This window comes from Lygodium microphyllum, chromosome 6, assembly GCF_053477565.2.
Source record: "Lygodium microphyllum isolate KBCC chromosome 6, Lygodium_microphyllum_v1.1.10, whole genome shotgun sequence".
Taxonomy (NCBI): domain Eukaryota; kingdom Viridiplantae; phylum Streptophyta; class Polypodiopsida; order Schizaeales; family Lygodiaceae; genus Lygodium; species Lygodium microphyllum.
The window spans coordinates 97,119,415-97,140,049 of NC_141140.1; the positions used below are offsets into that span (position 1 = coordinate 97,119,415).

General features: G+C 39.9%; 1 protein-coding gene across 1 annotated transcript; it reads left to right on the forward strand.

The window, feature by feature from the left end:
* The first annotated feature begins 13,585 nt into the window (after window positions 1–13,585).
* Window positions 13,586–16,636, forward strand: LOC148034832 (uncharacterized). Its single transcript, XM_087680720.1, is given in 4 exon segments — window positions 13,586–13,663; window positions 13,772–14,107; window positions 14,206–14,403; window positions 16,535–16,636. Coding segments are annotated over 4 exon segments (714 nt in total).
* Window positions 16,637–20,635: the final 3,999 nt, after the last annotated feature.

Genomic DNA, 20,635 nt, shown 5'->3' on the forward strand with positions numbered 1-20,635 from the left:
TCATCCTCATATCTCGCTCTAGACAACATGTCAGCAACTGGATTATCTTTTCCTACTATGTGTCGAAATTCTGGATTCAATGATTTGATGTAGGCAATCCATCGAAGCATCACTATATCTGGAGTCGAACAGCTAGTAATCATGCCAAGCAAAGGCAAGCAATCTGTTTCCACAACAACTGGAGCACCAATAAAATACTCTTTATCACACTTCAGTGCAGTGACTACTCCCCACAACTCTCTTTTAATCTGCGGATATCTTCTCTGTCGCTCATTAAGAACTTTAGCTCCAAAGCGGATTGCATATCTATTCCCATCAGCAGCACCCTGTCCCACTGCCCAACCTATGCCAATAGGGCTGGTATCAACTGTCAACATGATTGGCCGTCCACACTGATAATCCGCCTTGCGAAGAGTAGGAGCTGACTACAACAGCTTCTTGAGTTTACGCATGGCTTTCGAATGCTTCTCATCCCAATGAAAATTCTGCCTCTTTCGAAGCAGTTGATAGAGAACATCTGCTATGTGAGAAAAATGAGGAATCCAAATCATGTAAAATACACAAGCTCCCACAAATCTCCGCACCTCTGAAGTAGTCGAGCAATACTCTGCAATCCTGCTTATGGCATCCATCTTTGCAGGTGAAGGCTTCCTGCCATAATAACCAACCATATGCCCAACTATGATGACTTCATTAACACCAAAGACAGATTTCAGCCCTGAAAGAGTCAAATTCACCTCCTCTAATCGTGTCAATATTTGCTCACAAGCAACCAAGTGTTCAGCCACAAACTGTCTACATCCTCGGAAATCAAGACTCTCATTCTTTTCTTCTTCTGCACAGCCTTTAATAGGCACATCATCTAAGAAAGGAATGATATACTGCGGAATATAGTCTCGCAAAACTTTATGCATAGCATTCATCATATGAGCAACTGAGTTGGTGGCACCTTGAGGCAAGGTACACATCCTCACAAGACCAATAGGTATCCGCATAGTGGTGATATCCCTGCTTTCCAAGGGAAGCTGAAACTGGTCATAACCAGAATACAAGTCACCTAGGGAATAGATGGCTCGTCCTGCAAAAGCCTCGGCAAACTCATCCACAACTGGTCATGTTCCCACATTCTTGATTGTCACTCTATTCACGGGCTGCATATCCTGAATAAATCTCAAGGTTCCATTCTTCTTTGGAACAGTAAACCACCTGTTAGAATAGGGCGCAGAAGAGGGTTCCAAAATCCCCATCTTAATCTTCTCATTCAGCAACTCTATCAGCTTTGGCAAGTGTGCTCTAGGCACAGGTATAGGATGTATATTCCATGGCACATGAGGAATGGTGAAGATGACCATAGGCGCAACCAATTCAGGACTAATGCAGCCAATTTCATGAGGAAAGAAAGCAAATGGCCCTATGTTTTGTGGACTACCAAGATGCAGCCTCATACTCTGTATGCTGAATTATTTCAGCATTAACTCTGTTGGCTGAAAGATTTCAGCCCTTTGCAACTCTGAAAGCTGATCAAGATCAGCCATAGACTCGGTTTTCTGAGTTTTCTCAGCCTCTGACTCAGTTTTCAGCATAAAATCAGAAATTTCCTGATACATATCCAAGGTTTGCACTGATATGATCCTTGAACCCTTACATACATCAGTTTTCAGCATATTTTTCATCTTAGACAAAATATGTGCATAAGACATTCCATCATACAACCCATCCACATGCTCTTCTGCTTGCAAAATACCTGCAGTCTTCAACTCTTTCTCCTTACGACCAATGTACTGCCTGGCAGCTCTAGACAAATCTGAAGTTTTCTGATAACTCACTGAACTATCTGAAGAAAAACCAAAAAAATTAGTGGAGAAAGATTGGCTGCCAGGAGGCGAGATCTCCTCTTTTCTCTGCTCCGTACCACTGGCGTCTCGCAAGACAGCGGTACCTAATGAAAATCCAGCTCCTTCGCAGGTAGTGGTGCCTCACACAGGAGTCCCTATTTCTCGAATGATTTACTCCAACAGTCATAAACTGAACAGCTCACATACCATCCTTACTACGTATTCATGCATAGGCTGAGCCATCATCCATCACTTTCGTCTCCATTCTTGCTTCTGTAATGAAAGGCTGTCCAAGAATAATCGGATAAGAGCAAGAATCCTGAACAAAGCAATGATAATCCTCTTCAACATTGCCAATAGAAATTCTGATGCTCGGTTAAGCAGCATACATATCACCAGAAGTATTATTGGCTGCTCTCATGCGCTAGCCATGCTCTGCATCCATAGGCCATTTGCCACTCTCATAAACACCTCGAGCAATAAGATTAATCTCGGGACCATGATCGACTAAAGCAACCAAAGGAATCTGTTTCTCTCCAATCCTTACCACCGTCTCAGTGGTTGCTCTAGCCCAATGACTACGTGAAAAGTGGCTGCGAGGAATGAGGATAGGGGTATCATCATCCTCATACTGCATAGGCTGAACTATTTTCTCCAACTACGGGTTGACAGAAGCATTCTCAACCATCACTGCATCATCTTGCTCTTCCCCAAGAGCTCCATGCCATAATCCCTGTAAAGCAGGTCCTTCAACTGCATGTCGTTTCCTCCGCAAAAGATCCTGCATCTGATCCTGTATTTCTCTTCTAGCAATCCCAAGAGCTTCACCAACAGTAAAAGTGACTTCACTATTTAGAATTCTTTTATGAAAAATCTTACTCATATCCGTCTGCATGTCAAGGTCTGACAAGAGCTTGAATCCTGGCTCCTTTCTTGGTTGACTCTTTTCTTTCATTTGTTTGTCTGCCATAGGTTGTTCAGGATCTGATTGTGCTGGAGAACTCGTCATAGGTGGAGCTGTAGCAGGTGGTGAAACAAAGTCACCCCCTCTAGTCTTTTTGGAGGTGCTGAGACCCTCCTCATATCTTCTTCTCTTTTCCTCAACCATGGCATCTAAACCCTGTGTTTTCACCATATAAGCAAAAATAGAATACCTGTCAATAGGAGAATCCCATCCCGTTTCTCCTCGGATGCTGGAACCCACACAAGTCATAGTGGATGCCTGAACTTTCCCTCTTCTCGCTATCTCTAAGGCAGAAGACCATAAGGTAGACTCTCCATCTGATTTCTGCTCAAGCTGGACTCCATAAGCTGAAGCATCTCCTCTAGCACTCACATAAGCTGATCGCGTAGCCATATCATCAACGAGCTTCTTCATGCCTCCCTGACCAAAGTTCATGTCAAGAGGAGCACCAGTCTCTGTCAGCCATATCTTCCCATCTTGTCCCCAAAACACTACGTTCTTCTTACGTGCTTCCTGAAAAGCATCACAATCTCTGCAGTGTTGGTGCTCTGTACTATCACACCAAATACATTGTCTCCCTTTTCTTTGGCCAACTGGGAAAGTAGTCACTGGATCAGGTGCTACAGTAGGTACTGGCATAAGTTGCTCTTTTAACTTCCCAACTTCAGCTTTGACTGCCTCTATCGTCAAATCTGCCAAGCCTTTAATAACATCATCTACTAAAAAGGGCACTGGAGCAGCAGGAACTGATGGATTTACAACAGGAGGAGTAGGCTTAGGCATAGAACTTGCAGCAGGGGTAGAAGTAGAGGTCTCCAAGGATTTTTTAGAAGCAAATCCTGTATAACGATGCAATCGTACCCTCCTGCGCTTCTTCTTAACAAGCGCATTCACAGCATCAATGACATGTCTCCACTCGGTCTTTAAGCCTGTATCTGTAGCTTGATCCTCCAAAAGATCATCCAACTTTTCCTGTAAATCAGCATCAGCAGCTTGTAAAAATAATTCCACCTTCTGTATCTCCAAATCTTGCTGCTCAGTCCCGTCCAACTGATCATAGCGGCTCTCGAACTCTTGCAGAAGGGCAGTAGCTGAAAGTCCCTTATTAGGCATAGAAACCCATGCTAAGAAATTCCTGCGGTTCATAAGACCTGTATCCTCCAGGAAATATTCATCTTTTAATGCCTTCTTAAACTCTGTCCAACCAGCATGTGTTCCTTGAATTTTTGAAATTCAGACCTCAAACGCGCGAACCACGATCCGCAAGAAGTAGCGGCTCCAAACGTCTTGAGAAACCCCAAAAAACTTCATCTTTTCTTCATACAAATGCAGGTAAGTTGAAACTTGTTGGCCGTTGAACTGCTTCATCTCCTGTTGGATAGCCTTCAAGGCATCCATGGCATCACTATCGCGTTTTGCATGTGCTTGCTGCTAAATATAGGATGTAAACGACTGAAACAGATGCTTCATGACATTCTCGTCCATCATCTCTTCTTGCGAGTCTCCCATCTTGCTGGAAATTGACGCAGCGCTTTCACGTCAGGTTCACTAGAAATATCATGGAGTTCGTGCAAGAGCTGCTGAACAAGGGGTTCAAGATGTTGCAAGGAAAGAGGCTAACAAGAAGCTCTCAATTTTTGATGCCAAAGATCACTATATTGCTTGTCAAGTGAATTACAACAAAGAAGTTGCCAACTACTCTTGACAAGAAGTTGCAGTTATAGGCATACCGCCTTAGAAAAATAACTTGAGATCTCCATGTATATCCAAGAAGACTGGCAAGTTCAGTTGAAAGGAAGCACTCTGGGTAACAAATCCACTTTTGATTTCAATCACCATCACAATAACTCCATGTGAGAATCAACTCAAGGGACAATTTGCTTTATAATGAAGAAATCACCATGATCTTCCAAGGTGTCCTCAGAAACGTGAGTAGATATCTGGATCTTCACAGGAGAGAACACCAATTGAGGAAAGTAAACTTGCTTCTTTGACCACCATGAAGGAAATCTTGGCAATGCCACAAGTGCTGTGACAGCATCCACAAATCAGCACTGTCTGGTCCTTCAGTTCCTTCGAGAGGTTTCAGACATCAGTCCAGGTACAGCCACTCTTGCAAAGATTCTACAGCATCATTATGAGTGTCCATATCCATTCTCAAATTCAGAGGCGCAGCCAGTTGCATAATCCGGTAGCATAGCTATGACAAACCCATGTTGGTGCCAACTGTCCGCATATCCATCATCCCTGGAAGAGCAGCTCCTTGGTATGCTTCAGGAATACTAGTCATCAAACCCGGCATTGCAGAGCCTGAGTATGGTGCTGTACCAAGTGGATTCATTGTGTTGGGAGGGTTGTTCTGTACTCCACCTAAACTCCCTCTGTATGGTTGCCCTCCATTCAAAACAAATACACTAGTTTGCAACCGATTGACAGAGTTAGCGCATCCATACTTTGGTGAGACATGTCTATTCAGCTGCCCCAGTCCATCGCAATTAGTAAACTAACTGCGCTCACTCTTGATTAAGTATCTGAGGGAGCAATTCAGCCCAACAGCAGCCGGATGACGACATTTCCTCACCTCACCATCGGCCTCGACAGAACGCAGGCCACCAAGCTTTTCTACCACATCTATGGTACAACTCATATTAGTCATCCTCGGTATCTTCTTCAGTTGTTATGTTGTCTTGTCCTCCTTCATTCTTTTGTTATCATGTAGATTTGGCATCGAAACCAGTTCATCCGAGTGGAACAGGCGGAGCCCTCCGGAAGCATTGCTCTGCGCCAAAGAGCCCATCAACACCAGTGAAAGTTTTGAACTTGTCTTTTAGTTTTCCACTCTTATTGGTAAAACAGAAATTCCTAAGCTGGAACTCTCAGACATTCACTAAAGCTATTGAACTTTGGTTGCCATCCTGTTTTACTGCGGGTCTTGTCACAGTTCATCTTCTTGCCAAGGGGCCCCCTTCCACTTGGCTTCTCGTTTCAATCTGATGATAGCTGCAGGATCTTCTTGGTCTTAGGATGCATATCATTGATACCCCTAATGCCGATCACAAAACAACAACTTAGCCTGAGGGTCAAATAAAAGCCCCCCCCTCTATAAGCAGCTGCCAGTCGGTCTCAAAAAAAATAGCCCCCAGGAAAAGCTCCTCCTCTCCAATATCAGCGCGTCCTTTTTCTCTAAAAGCTCTTGTAAGCTTCTTTTGAAGCTTTTACTCAATCATTGGAAATGATTTGATAAGGCTTGAGCTCTCTTCTTGCTTTCGGAGTTATTCACTAAGAGTGAGAGTGAGTAGAACTCGTTCTTGTGGATGTTTCCATCCCGTATGATCTCCCAATGGTGTGGCGAGTGTAGTAGTCACAACACGATGCTCCTTACTTGTTACGAAAAACTGAGCTACAGCTCTTAAGTTACCACCTTTGTTGCTTCATTGTCCCGCATGTTATGTTGGCCTTGTTCACATGCAACCTTTGTCTTCATAGCTTAAATGTCGGCTTCTACATGGCTTCCTTTGATTCCACAGTTTCCTGCACTTTTCTTGGAGTTCTTCATTGAAATTGATAGCATGATAATATTCTTTGGCATCAGTTTTTCATATTTTTTTGACACACACACAACACGCACACAAACAAAAACACACGCAAACACAAACACACAAGTGGAGTATGTACATTGGATGCGGGTACAGAAAAGGACGAAAGATAATGCATCAATCAAACACAATGAAACACACGTGAAAAGATAACACAGATGCACAACAAAAATGGAGGTGTTTACGGCTCGGATGCGCAGCAGCACGACAACGGATTATGTCATAAAATGGTGTGAAGCAAAAGCTATGAAGCGAGATGATGGTAACAGTGTAGCTCTATTCATGCATGAAAATATTATCACCCATTTTGGAAGTCCCCTCGAGTTGGTAAGTGATAGAGGAACTCATTTCCTTAACAAGGTCATGGAAGAGTTGAAGGAATTGTATAAGATCCGCCATCACAAGTCCACACCTTACTACCCCAGAGCCAACGGCCAAGTTGAAGTCACCAACCGCATCCTCTACTCGATCTTGACAAGAACAGTTATCGTACATCGTCACGGCTAGGATGATCGACTTATAGAGGCCCTCTAGGCATACAGAACCTCCCATAAGGCTGCTACAGGACAAACCCCTTTCCAGTTGGTGTATGGTATTGAAGCCGTCTTCCCTATTGAACTAGAATTGCCCTCTTTGCGAGTGGCATTTAAAGAATACTTGGGAGATGATGAGTCACTGCAATGCCACCTCTTGCACTTGGAATGCTTAGACAAGATTTGGCGGATGGCCCTGCAGTGCATGGAAACCACTCAAGCGTGACACAAGGCCTATCATGACAGTTTCATCAAGCACAAGGAGTTCAAAGAAGGTGATATGGTTCTGGCCTATGATTTGAGATTTGGCAAGTTTCCAGGCAAGCTTCAACAACACTAGATGGGTCTCTATAAGGTACTTGCTGTCAACTCCAATGGATCTGTCCAAGTGCAAGCTGTTGACGCTTCTGAGGACGCCTTTCTGATAAATGGCTATCGCCTGAAGTAATTCCCTCCCTGGAGATCTTGACAATCACAGTGAACCCACCCTTTCCCTTTTGGGCATTGCATTGTCCTTCTCTTTGTGCTCCTGATAGCCCTTATAATCTTCCTCATGAGGTAGTCTCGTTTTGCTAGCCCCTCACAGATACCTCTCGACCCTACCTTGTTCTCTTCTCGTCTGATCTAGCAACAGTAGCGAGGTTGGTCTTGACACATGGTATTTCTGCCATTCTCTTTATTAACAGAAAAAAACAACAAAAAAAAGAGAGAAAAAAATGAAAAAAATAATACAAAACAAAACAAACAAACTATTATGGGAGAAAATGAAGAAATTCCGTGTCATAGCAGGCCTCGTTCTAAGAAAAGGTGAAAACATCATTGGGCAGGAAGCTGACTGTGGAAAAGGTGGTAACACCCCACAGTTCAAGATAGCTGATTCATCACTAGAACCTTTTCGCAAGCAATTTGAAGCCACCTTCCTTGGTGCACTGTCTTTGCAATATCAGTCCGTCATGATCTTTCATATAAATCATTGAAGTACCAGACGTGTCAGCTACCTCCTTGGGTATGCATCATCTTCAACACTACTTTGGTGACAACAACAGGCGACGCGATCTTTATCACCAACCCCTTGAGTGATGCGAGCTTTCATCCTAACAGGATGGGGATATGAGTATGGGCTGCCCTCTATCCAAAGAGTGTGAGACAAAGGGTGGGCAGAATGATCAGTCTTTCCCTTCAAATCAAATGAGAGGTGAGATGTGTGAATGGAGTGTTGCATGCACGGGTTGGGCCTCTCAATGCACAATGCATGATCTGTTCTTGTGCACTGCACCATAAGGCTCCCTTGTCTTCCTTCTTGCACTATATGCTGGCACAGGGCGGGATGCACTGTTGCACCATCAAATGCGCACAAGGTATACAACCTCTACACAAGTAAATGTGAGGATTACATCAATGGGTTTCAAGAATGGGTTGCCTTATGTATCTTTCAACAGAGTGTGAGACAGAGGGTGGGCTGAGTGTGACTGGTGTTTCTTCTCAATAAATTCTGAGAGGTGAGATTGAGGGACGTTACGACAATTGCACTCAGATACGTTTTCATTTTCCTATGCACACACGAGACGGTCTCTACCATTAGCACATGACACATCACCCTGTTCTGTGCCTTGCACTACAAGGCTCCCTGGCCTTCCTCCTTGCACCTCTGCCAGATGGGTGGAACACATGGATGCACTATCAATTGTGCACATTGGCATGCTCCCTCCCAATCACTTTCCCCTTGCTCAATTCTAAACCGGCCGTGAGTTATGGGATTTCATGCTTATTCATTGAGCGATGTGTGTCCTGGGGTGAGCGACTATTCTATCATCCTCTTGAGTGCCTGTGAGTTGAGTGACTATCCTTCATCAATGACACCTACCCTGACGGGCTTTATCAACCAACTACCTCCCTGCGTGCTGCTGCATAGTCCCTGCCATGCTGGCTGAACGTTGGAGTGAACCGTGCTATCTCCTACAGCAGTCGACTCCAACCCTTCTATAGCAATGACGGTTCCTTCGACCATACGCGAACAGAGCCAAGTTTTTCTAGCCCTATCCTTATGATTGCAAGTGTATGTTATGTGTTAAGTGTGGGGACATCAGAGTCCGACGAGTCTTAGGCTGTGTTGCTGCATCTAACCTTGTCCATTAAGGTTTTAAGTATGGGGATGCATCCCTGCGCGTCTATGATGCATATCCCCGTGCATCTACCTCAATTTACTCATGCATGTATTCCATGACCCGATTTTACCCTGATCAGGTCACTTCCTCACCCACCTGTCCATGTTCAGGCTGTTCCTGCTCTTTTTCCGTTTATCCCTTGTTGTGATGTTTTTTAATGTGAATGCATTCTACGTTCACCGAAATCCACATCCAAGCTTACAGCCATGTTTTTCTCTTTGACATGACCATTTTTCCTTTTTTACCAACCCTTGTTCTGACCGATGGTTCTTGCGTTATTGATTTTTGAAGCATTTCCCATAAATTGGACGTTTTTCCATGTGAACGCATCATATGTTCATCGAAACCCACATCCAACCTTACAGCCCTGTTCGTCTCTTCGATGTGACCATTTTTTCTTTTTTACCAACCCTTGTTTTGGCCGACGATTCTTGCGTTATTAATTTTTGAAGCATTTTCCGTAAATTGGACGGTTTTTCATGTGCACGCACCTTTATTATTTTGGAACAACAATCTCACATGACAGCCCTTACCTCCATCTTTCCCCTGACATTTTTTCTTTTTACTCCCTGACATTCCGATGTACGGTTCATCCGATATTAATTTTTGCGGGTTTTCTGAACCATTTTCGTGTGTATTTTTCACATTTTTCCATGGGAACATGCCCTATTTTCACTGGACTTGCAGTTTTCTTTAATCGATGTGTCTAGCCATCCTTTCTCCATATATTTTCTTTTTTCTCCACCCTATTTCGACTACTGGATTTTTTTGTTATTAATTTTTAAATGTGTTTTCAGTTCCTTTTTTGTGTTTTTCCCATGCAAACCCCTTTTAGCTCCGCAGAAGTGAGTTTTGACGTGACAGTCCTATGAATCCCCTTCATGTAGACATTTTTCCTTTTTATTGCCCTTTTTTTCATTGCTCGGTTCTTTTCGTATTAATTTTTGAGCCCATTTTCGAGTCTGTTTTTTGGGTTTTTTCCATATGAACATGTCCTCTCTCGATCAGAACACTGTTTTGACATGATCGATTTATCGGGCACATTCTTTGGCACATTCTACGTTCCGGCAAGCGGATTTTCCAATATTCATCCCCGTATGTATTTTTAGAGCATTTTTTCGTGTTTTTTCTATGAGAACACTCTGATTTCGCCTCAGAACCCATGTCCCATTTTTCCATCATCTTGCCCTCATCTCGAGGCACATTTTTTCTTTTTACGGTCTTTCGTTCCACGATACGGTTTGTATTTTCTAATTTTTTCTTTCTCTTGGCATGTTGTCGCGTCTTCGCCTTGTGCGTGCACGCGCGCATTTTCAGGTTTAAGTGCCTCGCGCCGCCCCCGTGGTGTCCCTGATTCGCGTGTCGACATCCCTGCCTCATCAAGTTCCCTCGTCGCAATTTTTTTTTCCTCGCCCCGCGCATGTGCACGGGACGTGGGCGAGCTTCTTCTCCTTTTCAAATTTTCTTTATTAAAAACCTTCTTTTTGACATTTAATGCAAACACCAATTTTAAAATAAACAAACAAACAACCATTTTTTTTTGAAAATTTTTTATTTTTTAAAAGACCCAGTAATTTTTACTACTTTATTTGCACAAATATTATTGGTCTATGTTGTGTCTTCACCATTAAACAAAACCTCCTTTTTTTAATTGAGCAGGATGCGGTACTACATCCTCAAATGGTCCCTCTAGGGCGTCGAGAGGCTGCGAAGCGTCAACACGAGGCGGCAGAGTCTTCAAGAAGAGTAGAGACTGATGACGATGATAACAACCATCCTTAAATGCCCCATCAAGTTTTGGAGGAAGAGATTTTGGACAACATGGTGCACGATTTATTTTCCCATGAGGTTCGAGGGAAGGGCACCACTAGAGAGACAAATGACCCGCTACACATACTCCGTAGCGTCAAAAACTCCATTGTACAAAGGTTGCACATACTCCATTCTACGTGCATCTCTCGAGATACTGAACTTACAAACCATTTATGGATGGAGTAATGCTAGCTTGAATGCATTATTAAAGTATGTATCATTTGATATTAATTTATAAATGCTTTTAGATAATATTCGCGGTTTGTTAACTCTGTTTGCACAATATATACAGGTTATTGTCACAAATGCTTCCAAATATAAATAAATTACCAACTAGAAGGGAGCAAGCAAGGCGTTTCTTGACATCTCTTGGAGGTCTCGATTACGTTAAAATCCATGCATGTGTCAATGATTGCATCTTGTTTCGTGGGGATCATGTATCTGCATGACAGTGTCCTATTTGTGGTGAACCAAGATACAACCAAGAGATGAAATCAATGGATGTGCCTCGTAAGGTTTTGCAACATTTTCATATTATTCCACGTATTCAACTTATGTTTAAGTGTAAATCTATTGCGAGACTCATGTCATGGCATGTTAGTCACCATTCAAGTGATGGAAAGTGGAGAATTTCTTCAAACACACCAGCTTGGAAACACATAGACAATTTGTGGCCTAATTTCAAAGAAGAGACCAGAAATTTGAGACTTGGTCTAGGATTAGATGGAATAAATCCATTTGGCATCAAAAGCACCTCACATAGTGTATGGCCAGTGGTATTGGTGAACTATAATATCCCTCTGTCCATAGCAATAAAAAAAGGACATGTAATGTTGTCCCTTTTGATTCGTGGAAAACACAAAGTAAAAAACATGGACGTTTACTTAGAGCCTTTGATCAAGGAGCTATAAATGCTATGGAGAGGTATTGTGGTGCAAGATGTGCGTGCATCATTGTCCTCTAGAGATTTCACTTTAAAGGGCATGTTGTTGTGGACCATGCATGACTTTCTAGGCTATGAAGAGTGTTCAGGTAGTTGCGTACTCTATTTTATTCATTTTTACCCTTAATCAAATATATCTCATCATTAACCCACTTCTTTCTATAGGTTTAACTACATCAGGATATCATGCATGTCCAATTTGCTGTCCCTCTCTGGTTTCTTCTAGACCGACACGCTTGAAAAAGGCTATCTATGACAATCATCATCGTTTTCTTCCTATTGACCAACCCAAATATGCACCCCCCACTAATGGAAGAACTCCACAATCTCTGACCATTCAAGATTGGAAGGACATTTGGACACACGCCAATGATCATCCTCCACTCGGCATGAGTTGGTAACTAGTTTACTTCTTTTGTTTATCTTTAAAGTACACTCCATTATGAGAACGAGAAATAATATATTGTTTGTGCCTTAGATTCTCTATATTTTTTTGTCTCCCATATTGGACTGTCAATGGACCCCATGCATATATTGAAGAAAGTTGCCTCTACATTATGGGATCACTTAATCAAGGCTCGTGATTATGTCAATGTAAGGGAGGATTTACGTAGCATTGGATGTATGAGACGAGCTTGGAAACGCATCGAACCCAAAGGAAAGATCGAGTTACTGCGTGCACCTTGGATGTTGTCGAAGACCGAAGAAAAGATGGTGAAGCAGCAGATATGTAGCTTTCGAACTCCCACAAGATATATGAGATGCCTCAAGGGAGCCTTCATAAAGAAAAACAAAAGAGGTGTGGAGAAACTATCCGATTTAAAGTCTCACGATTGGCACAAAATGTTTCAGGTAAGGATTTTCATAGCCATAAATATATTAATTAGTGGAGTAACTATGTAGACTAATTAACAATGTATGAATATTTACATACAGTTCATCCTTCCTACTAGCATATCCCATTGTTTTTCGAAAGATGTGCATGATATCATTTACAAGATGGGTGAGCTCGCGAGGTATGTATACATTATACTTATTTTTTAGTTTACATATTACATACATCACATAGTAAACCCGCTTGAATTTATGGACAAAACTAATCATCGTTCTCAATTGCATGTTGGTAGATTTGTGAGTTTGAAGGAAATCGATCCAAATACGTTGCAAGAGGCTCGAGTATTGTCCATTGAGGTGGTTTGTTTGGTGGAGGAAACTTTTTCTCGCTCCATTTTGACTACTTAAGTACACTTACTCGTACATCTGATTGATGAGATCGCAATTTGTGGGGTAGTTCATGCAAGGTGGATGTTTTTTATAGAGCGCTTTATGAAAACCCTAAAAGATTTTGTAAGGCAAAATGCATGGCCCGAGGGAAGCATGGCTGAGGGTTGGTTAGTGCAATCATCCCTTGTACAAATATTTGAATATCTTACTAAAGTGGACCTCTCTTTACCACGACTATGGAAAGATGATGAAGATTTGAGGATGACCTCTATAATACCTTAAGGAAAAGGAAGGAGCAAAGTACTAATAAAAGAGGAACTTCGTAAGTTAAATGTATTTTGTGTGCTTAACAACGAAGTAATGAGCAAATGGGTGACACTATATAAAGAAGCAAGGGCAAGAAGAGTAAACGAAAGGCAAGTTTTTCGTGCTAGACATGGACGTAATGTCTCATATCCAGAACATTTAAGTGCGCTTCCACGTCATATTGATATAGATTGGCTACATGAAGAAATGGAGAAGATGGAAAAAGAGGAGGCGATGGATATATCGCAAGAGGAGTGAGAATATGCATGAGGTTGCTTATCAAAGGTGAGACATACTTATAATTAAATTATCTTTAGGTATATATGATATAATAATTTCACATGTTTCATCTTTAACTAAATCATTAATATGATCTCAACAATGTACTACTAGTGCACATTGTTCAATGCTATTTGGTGTGAAGGCAAACATTTTCGAACTCAACATATAGATTATAAGAGAAACACCCAGGATTGTGGTATACTTGCAAACTTCCAAGATACCAATGGCACTATGGAAGGTTATCGTGGCTTGATCCAAGATATTTTGAAGCTTGACTTTAGGCAATTTTTTATATATGTACTAGATGTGAAGTGGTTTAAAGAAGTAATAACAACAGGTGAGCATTGCACAATTAGACGTCATCCAAGTGGTTTTGTAGTGATTGACTCTATAAAATTTCACCAAGGCAAGAATGACACATTCGTACTACCTCAACAATGCAAGCAGGTGTATTAGAAGCTATTTTTTTTCATATATATTACTTCTTGATACATTCTCAAAATACAATAAATATCTAAGTTACTTACTTTAAAAAAAAAATGCAGGTTGTGATATATCACCCAATGGTAAACAATAACCGATGGTGGCACGTCATCCCCATATCTAATCGTTCAAAACCAATATATGGCAATGCTACCAACATAGAGATAGTTGATGACAATCCCACAATCAATGATGATGTACATGATGATGCCATGATCGATGATATACATGATGCAGTGCAAGATGATCCCCGCGAGGATGTTCAAGGAAGCGCAGAAGAGGATAACAATATGGTTGTAGATGATGATGAAGAAATTGAGCATAGCAATACATCTGACAGTGGGATAGACTTATTTGTTTCATTGCCTATTGGTAACATAGACCTAGCGATAGATAGTCTAGCAAGGGACGATCTCATTGAAGATGAGATTGATAATTCATTGTAGCATATAATTAGCTTTGAATGATTGGATGTATATTTGTAATACTCAGAAACAACTAAAATATCAATTAAGAGCCGTTTACTTTTGTGATACATATAACGTTTGTTGTGTTATAGTATTAGAATTGAATGCGCACATCCAAAGAACAATGCAGCAAGATGCACAAAGAAGTACAATTGGGTAAGCTATATTAGACCACAAAGAAGTAAAGTTGGTAATGTATTCTAAAAAATACTAGCTGTTAAGATGTTTGATCATATTTAGGGACTTTATGAGAAATGAAAAATCTGTGCCTTTATTTTTGCATCTATAAGCGCATTTAAAAATGCGGGTATATAGATGCGTTTTTAGCGTCTATATCCTAGCGCCAATAGACGTGCTAATAAACGCACCCGCTATTTCACTTGTACAGTATGCGTCTATAGGGCCTTTCTCTTGTAGTGAATATTTGTGAAGACCGTGTCTCTTATAGTGATGCCATGTCATCCCCACAAAAGGAACAATGGTAGGAGGCCATGGAAGCTGAGTATGAATCTCTTCTCTCTAAAGGTACATGGGTTCTAATTGAGTTACCACTTCGACGTACTACTATTAAATGCAAGTGGGTTTGTAAGACTAAAACAAAAGCAAATGGAATATTTGACAAACTCAAAGCAAGGCTGGTTGTCAAAGGTTTCTCACAAATTGCAAGAGTTGATTATCAAGAAACTTTCTCACATGTTGTTCGTATTACCAATATTGGGGTCTTGTTAATTTTTGCTGTTGAGTTTGATTTGGAGATTCACCAAATGGATGTTAGAACTACTTTTTTGAATGGAGATCTAAAGGAAGAGATATACATGGAGCAACTAGAGGGATTTGTAGTCAAACATAAGGAAAATATTTATTGTAGACTTCATCAGGTACTCTATAGTCTCAAACAATCTTCATGAGCTTGGTATTAAAAGATTGATCTCTTCCTTACAAAACAATGTTTTATCTCTTTTTCTTCAAATCGTAACTTATATGTCAAGGACTGAAATGCTAGTTTTGTTATTCTTGCTCTATATGTGGATGATACCATACTTGTTTCTAACAATCTCAACTTCCTTCAACAAGTAAAGAAGGTTTTATCTTCCACATTTGACATGGTCTATCTTCGAGACACACACTCATGACTTGGTATTTAGATTCAACATTATCAAGAAAAGGGTGTTTTATTACTGCGTCAAACAAAGTTCATTGAAGATATTATTCAGAAGTTTAGTTTTGGTTCTACACATCCTGCTAGTACTCCTTGTCTTGTGAGCTCTACCAAAAACTCTCACTTTGTACAGAATGATGGACAATCAACATTACATCAACCTTATGCTAATCTTGTTGGATGCATTCTATTTTTTGGCTTTAATTCTTACTATGACATTCTTTTTGCTGAAAATTTTCTTGGACAACATCTTAATTCTCCATGTCTTAAAAATTGGACTGTAGCTAAATGAGTTTTGAAGTATTTGATTTAAGGAACTAAAGATTTTGGGTTAGTTTATCGGTGCCAACAAATCTCTGATTCTCTACATTTACTTCAACTTTTAGTATATAGATGTAGATTGGGCAAGATCTCACTTATCTGTGCATTCTACTTGTGGAAATTGTTTCTTCATCAATGATTGTATTGTTTCTTGGACTCGCAAGAAATAAGGTTGTGTTGCTATTTCCACTTTAGGGGATGAATATGTAGTTGCATCTTTAGCGGCTTGAGAGTTAGTATGGCTTTGGCAAGTTCTATCAGATATATTGGCCATCCTCTTCTCTCCAACACACCACTTTGATGTGATAATTAAAGTGCTATTAGTCCTGCTAAAGACTATGTTCAACATAACAAGTCTAAACATATTGCATTTCATTATCATTATGTTTGATATGAAGTAAAGAAAGGCATGATCATGATATTGAACATTGTCCAAGTGATCAGATGACTGCAGCTATACTCACCAAAGGACTCAATGAAGTACACTTCACTTTGCTGCGCTGCTCGAAACTTGGAGTTGTCTCAAATTCAATCTTTGATAATTAATCTACTATGACATTGTAGTGCCATTGTACATACTCTTTGTAGGCACCATACACTTCACATATGCACATACAATCTTAGACTTCTTAGTCATCTTTGTATATACATATTTAGTTTCACTTCACATGCATGCATTTACTTTACATGCACACAACAATAATCCTTTTTTATCATGTTTGTACATTTGTATTTAGGAGCTCAGGTTTTTTCCTTCTACTCCCCAAGGGTTTTTTCATCCACAACTAGAAACCTTTGTTTGAGTAGGGGTGTTAGAGCTATATATAGTTCACCCTATCTAGACTAGGTCTCACCTATATATATATAGATTGTAATCAATGTTTTGTAGTCTTTCGGAGTGTACATGGTGAGTCTCTTCTCTCCCTCTCGCGTCTCTACATATCTTCTCTCTCTACATCTCAACAAGTCAACAAGGCAAGTATTTCTCTTATGAATTCTTAGACTTTTATTCTTCTCAAGGAGAACTATATCATCCTTTTTTGGTTCTCTCATAATCTAGGACTTGTAGTTCATTTTGTAATATTGGTAAAGTGAATTGGTTCGAATATCCTAGGTTAAAAATAGTTACATATTCGATTTAATAATTTTCAATGAGCTATATACGCCATAATTTCAACTTAATTATTAATATAGTGAATTTTTATTTTTTTAAAAGTACTCTTAATTCATAATTTTTTGTCATCTACTTTAATTATCATAACCCACTTTAAATGAATTATAAATATCAAGAAAATCTTTTTTTCTATGTTTATATGACTTATAAATACCAATGAGTTTATCCTTTAGATTTATGTAAATTCTAAATTAAAAAATGTATATTTGATTACTTTACCTTTCTTTACCTTTAGATAATTTATAAATGCTAAAGGAATGTTCCTAATGCAAATTCTTTTACTTGTCCTAAAATTTACATAATTTATACATTCTAAAAGAAATATTCTTAATGCAATTTCCTCTTTTCCTAGCTAAATGAAATATTATTAATGCATATGCATTTGGAGGGAATTTATTCAATGCGTTTTGATGTTATGCAATTGACCCTACCCTTTTAAAACTCTAATTTCATAACCTTTACTTGTTCTAACATTTCTTTTCTATTGAATTCCAATTAAGCCATAATTTCTTTATCAAATATTGAAACTTCTTTATTTATGTTCCTAACTGTGTATTAAGTGAACATTAATTTAAGAAGGAGCTTGGTCTTGTGTTGTGAGTGATGGCATTCTGATCATGTTCATGACTGTATTGATAGCTTCCACACTTCCCACTCCTGAGTACCATCTCTTTGGAGCCATCATGAGAAGGAGTCCATAGCACTAGCTTCAATCTTGATCACAAAGTCTAAATGTTTTGGTGCCTCCTTGTGAGACTAAGACTTTGTAGGGAGAGGAAGGACTTGTGTCGTAAGTATAAAAAGCACAAAAGGTAGACAAGTCCTTCACAAGTTGGAATGGTGCTCCACTCTATTGTTGATGATGATCTCCTCTTGCTCTTCTTCATCTCACTCGCTCTCTTTCTTCACTCTCTTTCTCTCTATTCTCCTCTTCTCTTCAACTACTCCTTTCTTTCTTCTTCTCTAATCCTCCCCTATTCTCTTCTATTCTTATGTTCCTCTTCTCCTCCTCTCTTCTCTTCTTCTCCACCTCTTCACTTCTCTTCATTATCTCTTCCCCTCACCTTCTCTTCTCTTCTTCCTCTCCTCTCCTCTTCTCTTCTTCACCACCTCTTGTCTTCCCCTTTTCCTCTTCTCCTCCTTCTTTTCTCTTCTTCTCCTTCTCTTCTAGACTTCTTCTCCACCTATCCACTTCTCCTTTTCTTCTCTTCTCCTCCTCTCTTCTCTTCTTCCCTCCCCTCCCCTCCCCTCCCCTCCCCTTCCCTCCCCTTCCCTTCCCTTGTCTTCTCTTCTTCTCGCTCTCCAATATGGAATTTTCGGGGCCATCGCAAGAAGAAGTCTGCAGTGCTAGCTTCGAGCTTTGACTCTCTTGATCAAGGACTCTAAATAGTTTGGCAGCTCCTTGTGAGACCAAGACTTTCTAAGTATAGGATGAACTTGTTTTGTGGGTACAAAAAGCACGAAAGGTAGACACTCGAGGAAGTTACTATATATATATCCTCTGCATCACATGTGTTCAAGGCCTATTTATAAATATCCTTATTTGTGAGTTTTTCCTTAATAAAACATAACCCTTTTCTATTCAATTTGTAAATAATCCCTATATATTACTCCCTTCTGTATGCAAAAAATATATAAAAATAATATTTTAAAAACACCTTATTTTGAACCCATGTGATGCACACATATTCATGAGTAACTTACGTGAGGGTAGACAAGACCTTCACAAGCCGGAGTGGTTGAATATGATCTCCTCTTGCTCTCCTTTTTCTCACTCCCTTTCTTTCCTCACCCTCTTCCTCTCTATACTCCTCTTCTGTTGATCTACTCACTTTCTTCTTCTCTCCTCCACCTCTCTTCTCTTCTTCCCCACTCCTGTTCTCTTCTCTTCTTCCTTACCTATTCTATTCTCTCCCTCTTCCTCTCCCCCCCCTCTCTCTCTCTCTCCCTCTCTCTCAACAATTGGCAAGGGAGGGGGAAGGGCAATGAAAAATTGGAATATTTGCCTAAGCCTTAGGCTACCCTTGGCTTTATATAGCTGAAGGCCATCAACCTTCAAGGGGTGTCCTCACAACTCATGCTATGGGGCAGTTGACTACAACGTACTTCTACAATAGTTATGAGGGTGCCAAAGAGGCTCGGGGGTTCACTATATATATATTCTCTATATAACATGCATTCATGGCCTATTTATAAATATCCTAATCTGTAAATTTTTCTTGAATAAAATACAACCCTTTTCTGTTCAATCTGTAAGTAATCCCTTTATATGACACCCTTCTGTATGTATAAAATGTATAAAAATGGTGTTTTAAAAACCCCTTATTTTGCACTCACATTATATATACATATATTCATGAGTGAACCCCCCGAGGAAAGAGGTCAATGATCGTGCGTGATAGAGAGTTGGTGATAGTTTCACAGAGGTGGCATTCAATTTGATGGGGTTGGTAGTGTCATTCTGTCGACCATGGCCAATCTATTTTTTCTTGCTTTTTCACTAATGTTTCTTTATTTTGAATCTATTAGCATCCCCCCACCTTCACGTTTTATATGGGATCATTACAATCTACCACATTCATCTTTCAAATCCTACACATGCTATCTCCAAATTGAGGACATTAATGGATAACATGGATAAATTAGTTCGAGATGATGAATTTGATCTTAGCAAACTGGATGGATTTGTCAAAATCAATAATTAAAAATCCACGACGAGAATCTTAAACCAAAAAGAGCTTTGATCACCTACTTTAATTATCCTAACCCATTTTAAATGAATTATAAATACTAAAAAAAATATTTTCATATGTTTATATGACTTATAAATACCAAAGAATTTATTCTTGATATTTACATAATTTGTAAATATAAAAAATATCCTAGATGTACTTTTAACTTTCTTTACAATTATATAATTTATAAATGCTAAAAGAATATTTTTAATGTAAATTTTAACATTTATTTTTTGTTGAATTACCATTAAGATATAATTTCTTTATCAAATATTAACATTTCTTTATTTATACTCCTAACAATGTTTTAAATGAATATTAATTTGCAAAGAGACATGTTCTTCTGTTGTTGCGATTGACGGTGTGTCAACCATGTTCGAAATGGTATTGGTATGTCCCACGCTCTCCACTCTCTAGAGTACGGTCTTTTTGGGGCCATAGCATAAAGAAGTCTATGGTGCTAGCTTCCAGCTTTGACTGTCTTGATCAAGGACTCTGAATAGTTTGGCACCTCCTTGCAAGACCAAGATTTTGTAGGAAAAGGAAGGACTTGTGTAGGGAGATGAGACCTTTGCAAGCCGAAGTGGTACTTTCCTTTGTGGTTGAAGATGATCTCCTCTTGCTCTCCTTTATCTC